This window comes from Sardina pilchardus, chromosome 7 (genome assembly GCF_963854185.1).
Source record: "Sardina pilchardus chromosome 7, fSarPil1.1, whole genome shotgun sequence".
NCBI lineage: Eukaryota > Metazoa > Chordata > Actinopteri > Clupeiformes > Clupeidae > Sardina > Sardina pilchardus.
In genome coordinates, this window is record NC_085000.1 from 24150281 (window position 1) to 24168022 (window position 17742).

At 42.5% G+C, this 17742-nt stretch overlaps 1 protein-coding gene across 1 annotated transcript in view; it reads right to left on the reverse strand.

Annotated features, from left to right (window-relative positions):
- Window positions 1–1373: 1373 nt before the first annotated feature.
- The window catches only part of slc6a8 (solute carrier family 6 member 8), a 28370-nt gene continuing 12001 nt past the window's right edge, over window positions 1374–17742 (reverse strand). Inside the window, exons 5-13 of the mRNA XM_062541421.1 lie at window positions 15241–15375; window positions 14743–14846; window positions 13970–14094; window positions 5899–6011; window positions 5104–5241; window positions 4832–4934; window positions 3971–4071; window positions 3634–3804; window positions 1374–2135 (exon numbers count right to left, since the gene is read on the reverse strand). Of these exons, the coding sequence (XP_062397405.1) occupies window positions 1992–2135; window positions 3634–3804; window positions 3971–4071; window positions 4832–4934; window positions 5104–5241; window positions 5899–6011; window positions 13970–14094; window positions 14743–14846; window positions 15241–15375 (1134 nt within the window). The 3' untranslated portion in view covers window positions 1374–1991. The remainder of the gene's footprint in view (window positions 2136–3633; window positions 3805–3970; window positions 4072–4831; window positions 4935–5103; window positions 5242–5898; window positions 6012–13969; window positions 14095–14742; window positions 14847–15240; window positions 15376–17742) is intronic.

Genomic DNA, 17742 nt, shown 5'->3' on the forward strand with positions numbered 1-17742 from the left:
TGATGCTGCATTGCAGCAGTTCAGGGGGATACATTTATGCTTTCCAAAATCGCATACTGCATCAAACTTTCAAAATATAGCACACAAAGATATTTAATATGTATTTGTATATGTTTTAAGCAAAATAAAAGCCTTCACAAAATAAATCTCTGATTTATTTGACAAGATGTAAAACAAAAACAAAGAGAATCTTATTCTAACACGATTGTAAAGTGCTAGCAAGATTATTATTGTACAACAATGTGCAAATATAGTTCTGGAGCCATACATTATTTAATTTATTTTACATTCTAATTATATTGTATAGTAACAATGATTTATAATGCTAATGTACAGAGCAGAATTCCCACAGGTGAACTCTCAGGGCAGTGAGCTGGGAGACCTGGCGTTTGACTTGGCTATTCGACAATGGGCGCTAGACTTAAGACAAATCTTTCTTTAATAAAAAAGGCAAAATTTGGCAACTAATTGTCCACCCTCTAAACTGCGACTGCAGCACAAACGTTGTATGGAACTCAAGGAACACAAGGAACACAAACATGGTGTAGTATGCATATTGAAGTGTCTGCATGTGTGTGTGTGTGTGTGTGTGTGTGCACGTGCCTATGTAGATCCATCTGCTTGTGGTTATTGCACAATCTGCACTCCTCATTGGCAAACAGTTTTGCAGCTGCTGTTAATTGTATGTGTATTTTAGTGTGTGTGTTTGTGTGTTTTTTATGGCAACCAAAACCAGTCTCTGTCAATCAGTCAGAGATAGACAACATGCTCCCTTTGGCACTTAATTAACTTAAAGTGTGTTTATCATTACGTCTACAACAGAATACTGAGGTTCACTGTAATCATGAAAGACACATTAAACAAAACTTGTGCTCGTCAGACAAAGCATTGGCTCTGACAGTTTGGCAACTGTGTTGTCGTGTCAGGGACCAGCATAAGTCAGACCAAACATCCCATCACTTTCTAGAAGAGTCGGCCTTGATCAGATCAGATGCATGTACAATCTGTGCGTCTATTAAACAGATTGTGATTGTCAAAACAGAAATAGAATTATAAATTAAACAACTTAATTTCAAATGAGAATTCTGGTGTTCTGTGCTCATGTACCAGATGGCATCTTATTTCCAGCACAGGGACTCGGACTATTTGGAGTATTTGAGTGTTTTTTGGATGGGTGATGTATTCTGACTAACTCTCCAGGACCGTGACCAAGGGTGGTGCTGTGTCCTGCGTAAGGAGGTGAAAGGTCAAGAAAGTCCCAGTCCCTCCTCTAAGATGTACACACGCACCTCAGACAGACAGAGCGGTCCAGTCCAGTCCACTCAGCCTGGTCAACAGCCCCCCCCCCCCCTCCCGCCCCCCCAGCTCTTCCCTCTGTCCGTCCCCTACGCTGGCTATGAAGTGTGGGGTATTAAGGAGGCCCCCAGCGGACTGCGCTGCTAGACAGAGCTGGCCTGTGGGAATTCTGCAGTGGTCAGGGAGGTGGAGGCCGCACCACACCCCTGCTGGGCTCCGGCCTGGTGCACAGGCCCACGCCACGCCTACGGCCTCCCGAGACAAGCTGCCACGCCGGCTACTCATGGTGGACAAATACTGGTATGAATTTAAACAGACAAACAAACCCAAAAAACAAATCAATGATGGCCAAAACAAAAGGGTGAATTTTGACATAAAGAAATGTCACTGATGGTTCTGTTAAGAATAGAGGTCAATCACCTGGGGAAATTATTTGAATGGTAAAATGGGTGTGTAATAGACAGAGGGACCAACTATTAAGAATGAGTTTGCATAATAAAAGAGAGGTCACGTCTGCGATATGCAAAAAGGTCCAATTTGGTATTCAAAATATGGAATATAGTGATTTGGAGACTTTGAAGACACTTTGGCTTTCAAATCATTTCGTTCAAATAGAAAATTAAAAAGCATAAAAAGGAAGAGTAGCCTTCTCTGCAGCTTGTCTTTGGAGGCGTCCTCCGTTTGCAGACCTTTGCCTACATGACACTCTCAAAGATGATGACCTTGTTCTCCTCCGAGCCCGGGGAAAGAGGCGAGGCCAGGCTTTTGATATCAGCATCAGGAGCCATGTACTCAAGGTGATGGGCGCCCCATACTGGTTTGGTCAGGTCCGCCCAACGCTGCAAGAGAAATAGAAAAGGGGGGGGGGGGGGGGGGCAACTTAGTTCCAGCTGCAGCATTGTGCACTCGTAAAATCAGAGGCTTAAATTCATGTAATGTATGTCAGACACACTCATTAGATTCACTTGTGTAGACAGTCACTCACTCCTTCACTTGGTTGTCCTCTTAGTTAGTTGCTAACATAAGAAAATCACCTCTGCCCATGTATGTGTTAATAGACAATGACACTGTGATTTTTGTTGTACAGCTTACTAATTAAGACTACACATTTAAAATCCTCGATTGTGTAAAATCCAATCTTAAGAATCCTGTGGGTTTTTTTTTTCTTTTTCAAACTACGCCATAAAAAGGCCAGGTGTCCTTCCTCATTTTCTCTAAGGCGGTTATCCACATTCTCATGGGCGCACACACACACTCATTTGCATACAAGTGGATATTTACAGCACTTTGAAGAGGTCAAGACTGTTTGCTCCACCTGCCCTTACATCATCCATATGGAGCCCATTTTTCAACAGAATATGTAAGACAGTGACTCCAGTGACTCGTTCCAGGAATAGCAAGCACATCTTTACAACAACATGTCAGCAAGGGTAGGCGTCACTGTGAAATATGACTAGAACACAAAAGACAAGTGCTAAAGAGCTGAGAATTGAGGCTCTGGCAGTTGCACCACTGAGCCCTTCTTTTGGAGGTCTCCTGGGGCTTCCTCGATAAGGGGCACCAGCATGGTTTCCCACAATCCATTTTTTCCATTCAACCTCTTCCCATGGCTTGCGGTATGTTAGACATCCCTCAAAAGCCTCACATTTCCTATGTCCGAGTTTGGCTGGTAGTCTATCGCTCACACTGATACATGGTTTTGTTTCTGAAGCTCAGTTGGGACAGCTATACATGTATGTGTGATGTGAAACACTGGTAAGACCACGGCTTCAAAGCTCGGCTTTTTCCCCCACGTGTCTGCTCTGACAAATATTTACATTTTTCTGCACTGTGTTGCGTTGTTGAGCAGATATATTTATCACTTTATGTGACACTTGGGAGAGCAAAGAATGCACACACTCCACTACCTTCCCTAGAATTATTACTGCTTCTTCAGTTTATCTTAAAAAGTTAAATCAAGGTTGTTCAAATGTTGATCATTCAGCTTTAAAATGAAACATTTTTTTAATAGATTTTTTACAATACATTTTTAAATAAGTGCCATTGCATACTTCAACTTAGTACAAGTACAACATTCAACAGGAAGGCTTCTCTGGCATGTCAACCAAAATAAAACACTGCTATGTTTGCTATGTTCGCTCTGAATAAAATCGAGTAAAGTCAACAGTGTGTGGTAGAGTGTTCTTATTATTGCTATTTAAGTTTGTTCCTTCAATCTACCTGCACCTAACCAAGCTGTGCGTGGACCTTGGATTAATTTAGAACTGCTATGTTTGGTTTTTACAGAATTCACTGTCTACAGAGAATCCCAAGGAAGCTTTGAGAAAACGCGCTGACCTCTTTGAAGGTTCCCATGGGCCCGGAGAGCTTGTACAGCAGGCTGACGGGGATGCAGAGCATGGAGGAGAGGGCCAGACACCAGCCGATCACCTCACCCCACCACGGGTACACGTACGCATTGTTGTAGGTAAGAGGCTTGTAATTCATCAGGTGAAACAGGAAGATAGCCTGAAAGAGAAGATGATTGGTGGATTTGACAGCAGGTCATGGATCTCAGGGGGGCAGAATACACTCCAAATGTCATAAGGGGATCCATTTTAGACTACGGCAGCTGGGTCTGTCTGCAGATGATGCTAGGTGGGAGGTCAAACACGTTGAGCTTAAAGGCACTTACCATGCAAACGCATGGAGTAATAAACGACCAGCACCACTTAATCCAAGGGAAAGGCCGGTAACCGATCATACGAGCTATGTCGTCCATAAACCTGTCAGCACCTGCAAGGAGGAGACAGACGGCACGTCCCACATCAAACACTGATAGACACGTCTGACATTAAACACTCATAGGCACACACGCGGGGTGATAACACCTGGGCTTTGTCGAGGTGAAAGGCCAGACGGACTGCCAACCCAAGGTTTTCGCTACTAATGTCAAATAAAAGTGGTGGTGTTTGTGATTCGCATGTAATACTCGAGAACACTACGTGCTCGAGATCAGAGGACTGACTACCCTTGGCTGGATCCGCATGTCCTTTACTGTCACGATAATAAATAGGTCCTGATCCGAGAGGTATATCTATTGTTAATAAGAATTCCGGGCATTATATCTGGAATGAGGTGCTTATCGCAGACAAGGACGAACTGAGTGTGATGTTGACATATTGTTCCCCATGATGAGACATGAATACTGATGTCCGATGTGCCTACGCTACGTATAGAACAAGACATACAATGCTGTGTTATTTTTGTGAACTGTTTCAGCGCCCTTCTGGTGTCAAGGACTAACATGTCATCAACGTGTATTATGACAGCTCGGTAACAAAACACTAATGTGCTCATAGTCAGTAAGGCTTGTAAGTGAAAGAATGGTAGCTCCCAAACTACTTCCACTTGATCTGTAAGAATATTTACGTACACGTGGGCAGAACGAGCACACCGTCTTTGTGTTACTCTGCCCTACAAAGCCAAAGAGCAGTAACTGCGAAAATTCCAAACTGAGAAACACAAGTAAACATGAGAGGAGTGAGACCCTTACCGTAGACCCAGGCGACAACCACGCACTCCCAGAATGCCTGCCACAACAGGGTCATACCGCTGGCAGAGTAATAATCAAACAGCTGGAAGACGAACATCCCTCCCTGAAAAAAAATCAGGCTACCTCACTGCATAGAAACTGTGCATATAATAATGAATGTAAAAGACAAATATCTACATTGGGTATGGGTGGGGTCTGATCAACACCTTTGACATATACAACATGCCCTGCATGGATAATGATTCAGTTCTGTGCTCTGAGGGAATACTCACCTGTGTAACCATGGAGAGATCTATTATGAAGCACAATGAACAGCAGATTGCCACAGCGATCTCACGCTGGTAGCGCATGTAATACTTTCCAGGATAAATATCAAGAATCCCAGTTACAAAACCTTCCACTCCAACAAACTGTAGAAAGAAGAGACACAAGACATGTTTTTAGTCATCTGTGCGCCTGTGGAGATACTGCTTGGGGTCACTGTTTTCATAGGGTCACTGTTTTCATAGGGTCACTGTGGGGTTCACTAACAGTTTGGAATGAGGTTCTGTTTCCATGTGGTACAGAGGTGTATGTTAAAAAAGCGGTGCCTGTGATCCAGAATTTGTATTTCATTACGCAGACGGATCACTCATACTGATTTTACGTTGTTGGAAGAATTACTGAAGGAAGCTATGACTTGAACATAAATAACTCCTGTGGAGTTTTAGGTCTTCGCACTTCAACCTTGGGTTGTTCTCACAGTTTTTTTTTTCCTTCTCATTTCCAAATGTTCATCTGTCCTCAGTTAAAGGACTTCTTAACCTCTCCCCCACTTTCCTTCATCTTGCTCAACCGTTCTGGTCACACCTTCAGCACGTCAGTGGAGTTTTAGGTCTTCACACTTCAACCTTGTTTTTTTTTTATCATTTCCAATGTTCATCTGTCCTCAGTTAAAGGACTTCTTAACCTCTCCCCCACTTTCCTTCATCTTGCTCTATAGCTCTCGTCACCACGTCAGTGTGCCCCCTGTATTTTGTACTGCATGCCCCCCCCCCCCCCCCCCCCCCGCCCCTGTGCCGACTGACCTGACTGTCGAGTCCCAGAAGTAACAGCATGAAGAAGAAGAGAGCAGCCCACACGGGAGCCACGGGCATCAGAGACACGGCCTTTGGGTAGGCGATGAATGCCAAGCCGGGGCCTGCAAGGGGAGGGGGGGAGGCGAGGAGATGATGAGAGAGACTCAGCACCTGAGGCGCACGCAGGCGCTCCACAGACACAAACAAACAAACAAACAAACACACACGCACGCACGCACACACACAGAGCACTGACGAGCAGACTTACACACCACGCACAAACAGCAGAGTGAGAAAGGAAGACAGGATGAGAGAATCAAAAAGGAGATAAAGAGACAAAGAAAGGGAGAAAATAGCACAGAAGAAGGATGTAAGTGGAAAAGAGGGAGAGAGAGAGCATAACAGTGCAAGAGGTGCACCTGAGTGTGGGGCAGTGGGAGTGTGTAAGAGAGTGCAGTGTGTGTGTGATAGGGACTAGTATGGCAGTAATGCATTTCTGGTCTGCAGCTTGGGCTTGTCTAGAGAGGCCTGTGACTTGGCCTCACATCCACACAAGAGTCAGGCATGGTTAGTGGTTAGATGTCTCCTTCCCTCTCTACAACCTTTGGCTATGATGTTATTGAAACATACTATATCATCTCTCGGGGGGGAAGGGTGTGTTATCTTGGAGTGGGGTAGGGGGCATGCTTTTCAACACTATTGCTACGGATTAGTGGTGTGGTTACTCATTTGTCATTTAGGTTATCTGATTTACAGGAAAGTCAGTAGGAGAAGTTAGCTTCAGGCAACTGCACTTAGTTATAGATTAATCCTATCAATACCACACCACAGAGACCCAAGGGAATCATTGCACTTGTCAGAATCAGAGGCTGGGCTTTACTGTATCACCAATATATTTTTTTATGATCTCTGCTATATGGCCTCGGCTTTAAGGTAGTCAGAGAACACAAAAAGTTGTAAGATAAAGAAAAGTTGCTGAGGGAATGTTCACGTGACTGCAACATACAGTATGTAACCTTATGTCTGTTATATACAATACTGTAAATCTACCTCTACAATTGTTCTCTGGGAAGTGAACAAAATGGGTGGTATTTCCAAACAAACAGAAAGTGCATGACAGAAGAATATATCAACGGGCCCTAAAGAATATTAGCAGTACATAGAGTGCTGTGAAAAAGTGTTAGGAACCCATTAGATTTGTTGTTTTAGCAATGTTATGATGACCATATATGTTTATTCCTCAGTGTCTTCATTAGAATTCAACTAATCAATCAATATAATAGAGGAAATGTGCCTCTGTGTGAATTGACAAAAAATTTTCTGGCCTTTTGCGTCCATCCAATTAGTTGTTTTTGCAGTGTTATAATGACCGATCTCTTTCAAGGGGGAAGCTGAAGCCGGTTGGTACTGGTACCGGTACTGGCTCTGACACATTGGTATCAGAAGTGGTAAGGAGATGATGACCATTTCACTATTCAAAGATCTCACTGGAAAGCTACAGCTGGAACAGTTCATTGCTCGTCTAAAGTGGAAAATGCACGGTCAAAGGTTTCTATTCCTAGAGCCTTGATGAGGCAAGTTTTAGGGTGAACCACGGTCAAGTCAGCAGCTGATCTCGACACCCCAAACATAACTGGATCTACCAGCAGCTTCTGGCTGACCAGACGTGCCTGTCAATAGCCTGGGTGGGGAATGACAGCTCCACCAGGAACTTCCCCCTTCGGTGATTAATTGACATTTTTTGTGTACTTAAAAATACTATGCACATACTGTAGTCCATGTGTTGTCTGGTCCTATTCTAATTAAGAGAGCGAGAAATAAACAATAAGGTTCTTCTTGCATTACTTAAGCAAAACCTCTAAGGTGCCTAACACTTTTGCACAGTACTGCTTGCATATAAATCTATGACAACCCCCTCCTCCTGATTTCATATTTCTTGTTTCTCCTCATAAGATGTTAAATATGTTTTGAGCATGTATGTTTTGATATAATTTTAAAATGTACAGTACTTCACTCTCTGAAATGAATGTTTGTGCTTACAGTGTGAACATATCATACATTTAGAGAGGCGTTCCAAATGTCAGTATTATTTTTATGTATGAAAGTCAATAGATGCCCATGTCTTTTTCATGTACACAAGTGATCAGATACTAGGCTCTACAGTAAGATGATATGGTTAATGGTCCATTTCAAACCTTAACTACTATAACTATAACAGCAGAGACTGCTGTCTTTGTTGTCTCATTGTCTGTCATTTTTAAAACTCTTTTTCTGATTAATAAAGAAATTATGCATTTGATGTGCTTCCATTACTTATCTTTGCCTCTTATTAGTGCCAGTACATGTTTGTGAGGTTACTTTGAGCACAGTTGAGTTGCAGAGGGAATATGCGATTTCATTTCATAAAACTAGTTTATTTGTATATTTGCAAACCAAATGTTTGCATCTGTATCAGCTGTGTGTATTGTTTTGGGTAAAGTTATTCATGATCTCCTTTTTCTGCCATTTATTCCTAAAACCTTTTGAACAGTTGTGTTTTGTTTTAAATACATTAGATGTGTATATATTTACCGTAACTTCGTCACAGAAGTCACTAATCTATAGTGATTGTAATGGAATGGATATGTGGATAAAGCTAGTTAGTTTTATGTGGCTGTAAATAGGATCAACTGTGGTATCCAGTGTGATATCTACTAATGAATAGTTTCCTGATAAATTATACATGTCTTGGTAGCATTAAACTGTTTCATTTATGGCAGTCATTCATAATTTGTGCTACTTAATTGGATAATAAAATATTATTATCTTTACTTGATGACTGATGAGTGGGATAGGTGCCTTCCCTGTAATAACTATGGCCATTACCAAGTGGGCCATTCTGATCCTTGCGTTGCACACAAATCAAAAGTGAAACAAATAAACAATCAAAGATTTGAGTTTATACAACAAACCCCAGTAAAAACCCATTTGGCTTTACATTTGTCTTATTATGTGCACATTTGATTGGTCAAATAGCTGAAAATCTCTGAAAAAGATGCTCTGTCTTTTTTTAAAAAATAATAAAATGGACGGACGGACGATTAGTTTGTACTGTGTTGAGGTTTAGTATGGTTAGACTGGGGCACTTGGACCTACGGCTGGATCACATGTTCTGTTCAACTGACTTCCTGCTTTCCTGTCCTGCAAAGCTACCTGGGAAATGCAGTCATCTGTATGGACTGGGTTTGACTGGACTCAACTGGACTGTATTAAAAGTGTATGCTTTCATTTAGATATCAGAAGTTTACCTGCTGATGCAGTCAGCTCCAGGACCCCTCTTGAAATCGAGATGTGCACATCTCAAGAGGCAAAATTCCTGGTTAAATAATCCTTAAATTAACATTTAAATAAATTGAAAAATATAGATATAGATATAGAGGAGACGTGAATCACATTTCAGATACTGGGACTGAAGACAGTACAATCCTGTTAAAAGGATCAAAATGGGGGATTTCTTTGGCAAAAGTGTACAACAGCCTGCAAGAATCTGAATGGATTTCCAATAATTTTTAAACATAACAGACCAAACAGTGGCTGATCATAAAAAAATGCCATAGTTTGGTTTAAATCTATAAGGCAGTTTTAGACAAGAGCAACTCTGTAAAACCTTTCCCTAGAATCACAAGTGCACATACAAGGTCCTCAAAGATCCAGATACAAACAGACGCACAGAACATGATGTACAAACATAGACTTACATACACTCTGAGACAGACAAACAGACACACACACACACACACACACACACACACACACACACACACACACACACACACACACACACACAGTCACACACACACACACACACACACACACACACACACGCACACACGCACACACATCTTCTGATTTGCTGTCATACAACCAAACACACACACACAAACACACACACACACACACACACACACACACACACACACACACACTAACAATCACTCCCTCACTATTGTTTCCAACAACTAACAGACACACAAAAACACAGCTTAGGTTCGTTTTCAAGGCACAGGTCTGCTTATGCTAGTGACCTCAAGTATGTCTCAGGGTCATGTTTTCCCTTCCCTTTCCCTTCCAAGTATCTCTACCCAGGAGATAGAATTCATAAATCAATGTTCATCTGATATTCTGATGCCACATCAGTGACCTTACCCCCCGTTAAGGATGTCAGAAGAAACCCGGTGACATCATTAGGTCTTTCTTTACGCATGTGGGGCCTGTCTCAGAGCCAGGGTGCATGCTGTTCCTTGCTTAGCCTCAACAAGCCGGTGCTTTTGGATTTAGTCTACTGCTGCAAGGTGAAATGGCGTCTCATCATCACACAGACTGATATCACAGCAGAAGACGTCAGTCATGCAGGGGGGGTTGGGGGGGGGGGGGCGGGGGGAGGGCGTGGAAGAGAATATCAAAAGGCCAAAAGACACCAGCGATCTCTGCATACACAGGGCTTTGATTGGATAATGGATAGCATGGATAATGCCTGTTAGGAATGCTGCACGTGTATGTCGGCAACATACAACAGAGAAAGCACCATGTCACATATTCTAGTTTTTTTGCTCTCCAAATAGATATTTAGAGATTGTGCAGTTGATGTCCAATTGAAAACATACTATATGGTGTCTGAAACATCAAACAAGGTTGTTGTTCCTTGTCAAAATGACTCCAATGGGTCCAATGTTCAGAGATCACCTCTGGTGCTCTTTGCCACTGCTGTCTTTCCTCCATGGCATTGCATAGAGTTTCTCTTTCACAACTTTCACTTTTAGGCCTGAGGAAACAGGCTCGAGGGGGACTGATGTGATCTAGATTTAATGCCATAAGTCACCTAAAGTTGAACATTTACACCAACAATAAAAAAAACCCAAAAAATAAACCCCACACAAAGTCATGATTATAGGTTTAAATCAACCAGTTTGATGAAAAGTCCAGTTTAATGCAATCCCATGCAGTTTGGAATGTGATGAGTCTGTTATGCTCCTCAGTGGATAGCAAACAGCAAAGGAGTGGGACTAATAATGTCTGGGGCTTTCTACTGAGCTTAAAGGGAGCTTTGTGCAGACAACCTGGACGAGGCAGCACACAAACGGCCGTCTGCTGCCCAGAGGGTTGACCCACAGATCCTCATGATTAGCACCCAGTTCTGCTCGTTATTATTATTACACAATGGCATCATTCGCAAGAGACGCCACTACAGCACAGCCAAAAATAAACTGTGTGGCTGGCACAAACATTTAAACGGCCTAAAAATAGCACAAGTGCAGAGGGTGATTTTTTTTTTCTTTGTGTGCGATGTTTACAGTTGCTGTGCTCTGCCTAAGTTAATGGCGTAATATGAAATAGTTACAGTGACACCACCATGGAGCAAATAGACTCCACTGTGGCTCAGGGACGTAAGGGCAAATCTTGGTTTAAATCTGCATGCCATTACCACATACTTTATTTTTTACAAGCCCAAATTACATATTGTTCATGATGTTGAACATCTATGAGCAATACAATGTGTTAAGCATGAACTATTTTGAGAACGTTTTAAAATAAATGCTAATATCATTTTTCAATTAGGAAACAGTTTGTGGGAGAAATGGATGCAGGGCGTTTATGTTACAGGCCAGGTCACTGTCAAGGTGAACACTTACACTGTCAGTGCAATATTTGTGAAGTAGTCACTAAAAGGCTTATGCATTTGAATGCATATTTTGTGCTAAAAATGATGACAACTGTGGGAATTTTAAAGAGATAGTTTACCTATGCTGACGTACCCATTTTGTGCATTGATTTTACTGTAGAAGGGAAAAGGAAATCTCGGTAACAAGGAGGAAGGAACGGAAAGCCTTGATGACTGCAAATGATGATAATGATTGTATGCTAACTGATTCAAATGTAGCAGGAGATTCTTAATTTAGTTTAGTTTACTCCTTTTCCCTTTCATAGCAAAAACGCAAACTACCCCTTCCTACTGGCATGAGGTTACAGTAAATAAAAACACCGCGTTCACACTGCCCACGTCCGTCAACGGATCTCATTGACTTTGCATGGGGCGGACTCGAAATGCATTGTGGGTCCGTCCGTTCCTTCAGCTCCGCTGCCTCCACCAAAAAAGTTGAGAAATGTTCAACTTTTCAGGCAGGGACGGATCCGTCAGCCAATCAGATCGCGTGTATGCAAATATACATACGGCAGACAGGCATTCCGAGATCTGTCGACGGAAGTAGACAGTGTGAACGCGGTGTAAGTAGATTATCTGAATATTTGGAGGGGCAAATGAAGAGTCGGAGTACTCACAATTGGGAAATGTTTCCAACCCAACATCGTAATGGGTGTAGACTTTTGCGATAAATCATTGCTACAGCCTAACCAATCACATTGATCGGGGATTCCTAATATTACTTCCCACTCCACCAAACCTTCAAAAACTGATCTATCTACCTTTGCTGTATACATTTGTATATTCTTATGACTAAATTCGATTTATGTTTGCAACCGTTGCTATTACAGTACATTCACCACATGATGTTGAAATTAACCTCATCCCCTCTCATTGCAGACTGGTTCTCCATTGTAGTGGCTGAGGGAAACGCAAATGCATTGAAAGTAGGCCGACTAGTATCTCCGTGAAATGAGAATGAGTGCGGACACGAGGCGAGCGGGAACAGGCTAGATAAACTATCCCTTTAACAGGAGATCTACGGCATCATTATTCGGACGGCTGCTTAACATGACTATATAGATAGGAATGCATGTGAATTCCAATATGCAATTCAGCACTGTGTCAGTCATCAAGTAAAGAAAAAAGAGATGTTGAATACATTAAATTGTAAAAATGAAAGCACAAAGTATCCCAAATGATGCTGAATCCTTTCTACCCCAACATGTCAGATGTACAATGAATTACGCTGAATAACTAAGGTAGTGCCAACATGCCAGAGCACTATTGATCATGCCCTTGGTAAGTAGCATGCCACACTCTCAGGAGTAGTAGTGTCATTAGTCAGAATATCGCTACGCTAACGGGGGCTGGTGTGGTCTGAGGTTAGAGCTTCTCAAAAGGTTATTTTAATCAGTTCCATACTATATATGTTGTAACAACTTGCCTAATACAAAGAGCTTTTTTCTCCTGTTTACTGCTGTTCTCACTAGTCTTAGTGAAATATGAGCATATCTGATATCTTATATGGGAAGCTCCACTTATTTTTTTAACCACAGTGTCTGTGAAACTCATTTGACACTGAACGACTCAATCGCAATTCTCCCCTTCATACAGACACACATTCACAAATACATTTACTGTAGATACACATACAGTGCACACATTCCTTACACATTCACACACAAACATGTACATAAATGCACATTCATACACATACACTCTTGCACACATACACATACAAACACACACACAAACCCAATCCAGCATGTAACATTCTCTATCCAATCTCTCATCATGATCTAGTATAGAACATGTTTCGCCTTTTGTGCACACACCCATACGCATTCACACAAACAAACAAAAAAAAACTTTAGCCTAATTGCTCGTAAAAGAAAAACAGGAAATTATTTTGGCATCCAAAAATAGTAGGCTACAGAAATACACCCCTAGCATTATAAAACATTCATTTTTCCTGTATATAGCACGAGCAGGTTCTTTGCAACATCATATTTCTGACTTCTTTGTTTCAGAAAAGCAATATCATGAATAATATAAACATCTCAACACAGGCATGAACTTGAATTAGAAATCAGTTATGTGAACTGGAAAGCACTGGATATAGGGCTAAATTATTCATCAGATACATGGAGAAACATCCTTGTGGCACGAGAAAATGGCTGCTTCTGTTTTTAAATTACGCAAAACAGTCAATAACTATTTGACTCACATGGCAAGAAAACATTTCCTTATAAGTAACAGACCATCAACATACAGGAGACAAGCAACATCACATTACAGTACATGTACCTAACAGCACATCTAGGACAAACTATCATCACACAGTGCTGACCTAAATGCTTGGGTTAGTGGAGAGCTGTGAGAATGAGCAGGAACCTGTACCTGATTCGGCTACTTTGGAGATGTCCACGCCCTGCTCTGAGGCCATGAAGCCCAGGATGGAGAAGACCACAAAGCCGGCGAAGAAGCTGGTGCCACTATTGATCAGGGCCAGAACAAACGCATCCCTGTACACCGGGACAGAACCAAGTGGGTCAGACGTGCTCTCAGCTGGAGTTCACACACTCAGTTACTTCCTGGCTGTGTATTTACTTTGATATCTCATTAAAAATCTTTGTTAGTTTTTTTTTTGTGTGTGCATATTCCACATTGTAACATCATCTTGTCATAACAATGGATAATGTCAACACGGTAGCTGTCCAGTGAAGTCTAAACATTGGCTAATGCTTACTTATTTCATATAAAACTGCCTGCCTTCAGCTATGGTTGGAATGTGCAGAATAACAATATAACATCGTAGATTCCTAAACATATCATAACTCACAATTGCCTTATTCTTGCCACTTTCTATTTTCTCTTCCTTTACACATAATTTGGGTATAACAAATGATTTTTTCCAATGCTGCCACCTTGTGTGCAGGAATGCATTTATGTGCTACTTGCTCTAAATGAAGAGGTTTGTTAGGATAAGAGTCACAGTTTTGATAGCGGTATGCTACTCTGGTTACTTTATATTCATTACACTGTAATTTAACACAGCCTAAAAGGCAATGACCAGTTATCAGCAATGCAAAACACATACGATAATAATTATTTGAATTTAGCCCGTCAGCCAAGGACAACCAAAGCTGGTAGATCATGGAACACTGACTTACTTATAGCAGTCGTTATTGAATCTGTTGTAGCTGCCAAGAGCAGTGAGAGCTCCCAGGCCAATGGCATAGGAGAAAAATATCTGTGTGCCGGCATCTATCCAGACCTGGCAAAGACAAGAGAAGCAATCAGCTCTCAGATCACAACCTCAAGTCACACAGGAATTGGACAACGAAAGAATAGTGCAATCCAGTGGATTTGCAGCAACACAGACAAGAATAGCATTTCCTTCAGGATGCGTTGCAGTTTAAACCTCTCTCTGGAGCTCTAAATGAGAAACACTGAACCTCAGGCATCATTGTAGTTTTATTCGTACCGACACACAATATTACAATACTTTCATTTCCTTAAGGGGAGAAATTATGGTAATGGCGTTTTAATATTCTTCAATTATAGCAGCAGTTTTCCGCTTCAATCAAGCGTGAGACACTGAACTTCAGGGGGACGGCACTGTATTTACAACAATAGATTGTTAATTGCCAAGGCCGTAATGATCTTACCTGTGGCTCTGCGAGTTTAGACCAGTTAGGCTTAAGGTAGTACATGATCCCATCATAGGCCCCAGGCAGAGTGACCCCTCGTACCAGCAGGATGATCAGCACAACATATGGGAACGTGGCAGTGAAATACACAATCTAAAGGAGAGCACAGTGACAGAATCAGCACGGGAACATAAACAACAATCACAAAACATACACACAACGCAACACTCCATTACTTCAGTACTGTTGATGGTGGTTAAAGCGGTAAAGCGCTTTGGGTGCATTTATAAAGCGCTATATAAATAAATAAAGTTGTCGCTAATTGCTCACAGTGTCAACATCAAAATTGTCATGCTTAATGAATTGCACTGAACTTTACAGTGCATCGCAATCATCTTCTTCAGAACCAATAAAAAGTGCTGTCATTGCAATCATTCAGATCTGCTGTCACATTAAAACACTCCTTTGTGCACACCCAAAGCACGGCATAACTCAATCAAGTTAACAAATGTAACAGTATGTTGTATAACTCTGATTCACTGGACATTTATGTTTTGACTACTTGCCAAGAGGCACCAGTCATTAAAGCCAGTCTTATGACTGTAGAGGAGTAATTCATCACTCGGGCCTTTTGCCACACAGATAACAAAGCAGTTAAAGATAGGACTAAGTGGAAGTGTTTATCTGCTCACGGTACACTTCAAACACAGCAACCTTGACCTGTGCCTGCTAAGACACACCTGACTTGGCACCTCTTTTACAGGCCCTGCCTTTACTACTCTGGAGGTATGCTGGTCTGAAACTAGGACAACTGTCCAGCGCCACGTCCCTCTTTTCGTGGAAAAACACAGTACCCAATATCATTACTATTCAGACTCCATTGCGTGCTCGCGGTCAGGAGTTGTCTTGTTCTTTCGGGCTGCGGCGGAGGGCGTATCGCCCTTGAGAGGCGAAGTTTGGCATCTGAGACAGAGTGGACTTTTCAAAAGGGCTCAGAAAAAAAAAAAAAAACCTTCACCATTGTTCCATCTACCTCAAACTCAAATCTCCTTCCGATCGCTTGGTGTTCTGCCATACCATTCTAGAATGGAGGAACAATAGGGAGAGCTGTGGTGGTACTCGGGAGAGAACAGGCTCTATGGGAGCTAAATGCACACTGACATTGACTCAACAACACAGACACAGGAGAGTCAGAACAATGAATCAATGGAAATGAGATTATCTGTCTCGGCCCCACATTCTACAAGAGGAGAGAGAATGGGGCCAAGCGGAGACAGAGAGAGAGAGAAGGAAAGACAGTGAGAGGGAGAGAGAGAGAGAGAGAGAGAGAGAGAGAGAGGGGGAGAGAGAGGGAGAGAGAGGGAGAGAGAGGGAGAGAGAGGGAGAGGGAGAAGAAGAGACAGACAGACAGACAGACAGACGGGGGGAGGGGTGGGGGGAGAAAATGTCCGGCTGACTTTGAAACAGACCCCCGTCGCTGTGTGCTAATAGCTACGCCGTAGTACACATGCGGTAATGCAGCCCTAAAAATAAAAATACAAATCTCAGTGGGATATCAAAGTGGTGCTGGTCCATCTGCAAATGGCAATGCCCTTAAAGACACTTGGACACGTGCCCAAATCTATGCTTTAGATTTTTCCTGAAAGAGCACTCAAGGAAGGCTGTGTTACCAGGACATTAGTACCTCCTCACGCTGGCAGAAGGGCTGCACTATGGGCTTAACAAAATGCGCTAACTGGTGGCAAGCCACCATAGTAATTTGAAAAATCTGCTAAATTACTCAAAATTTTGTGGATTGTTTTCATTTTTTCACGATTTTTTCATTCATGTCTTTTTTCCTCTGACTGTACTTTAATACTCCACAGTGATAATGTGTGATAGTAAACGGGAGACACGAAGCACTCCCGAGTTAAACAAATCTCATCAAGGAAACACAATACTCCCTAGTACACACACCAACCCAGCATCTGTGGCTTCTATGACTGACTGGAACAAAAGTCTGAATGAGTGGAGCGGCAGCGGCAGTGACAGAAGCGGCGTCATTTTCTGCGAGGGGCTTCGCTTCGCGTGACCCCGCCCCCGGAGCTAAGAAGATGGCTGTAGCCTTCTGCACGAGAGCCTGGTCACGTCTCACTGCAGACAATCCGCCTCAGCCCACCAATCACCAACCAGCATTGTGACAGGGCACTTTGTAATATTTCATAGCCACACCTCCTCACCCCCCCCCCCCTCCCCTTCCCCGACGCCCCCATCCCCCTCCGCCAATGACGTTGCCATGGCTACCCACTGCCTCAACTGTTATATCGAGGCAAGCGGCAGTGAGCGAGGGTGGAGCTTGAATCAAGGTTAGGGAAAAAAAAACAAAAAAACAACACAACAAAACACACACAAACATCAACAACTAGATTGTGTTCTCATTCACTCATGAGAGAGAGAGGGAGAGAGAGAGAGAGAGAGAGAGAGAGAAAGAGTCCGGCGCTGGCGGATTATGAGCGTGAGCTGACAGCTGAGACGGGAGTC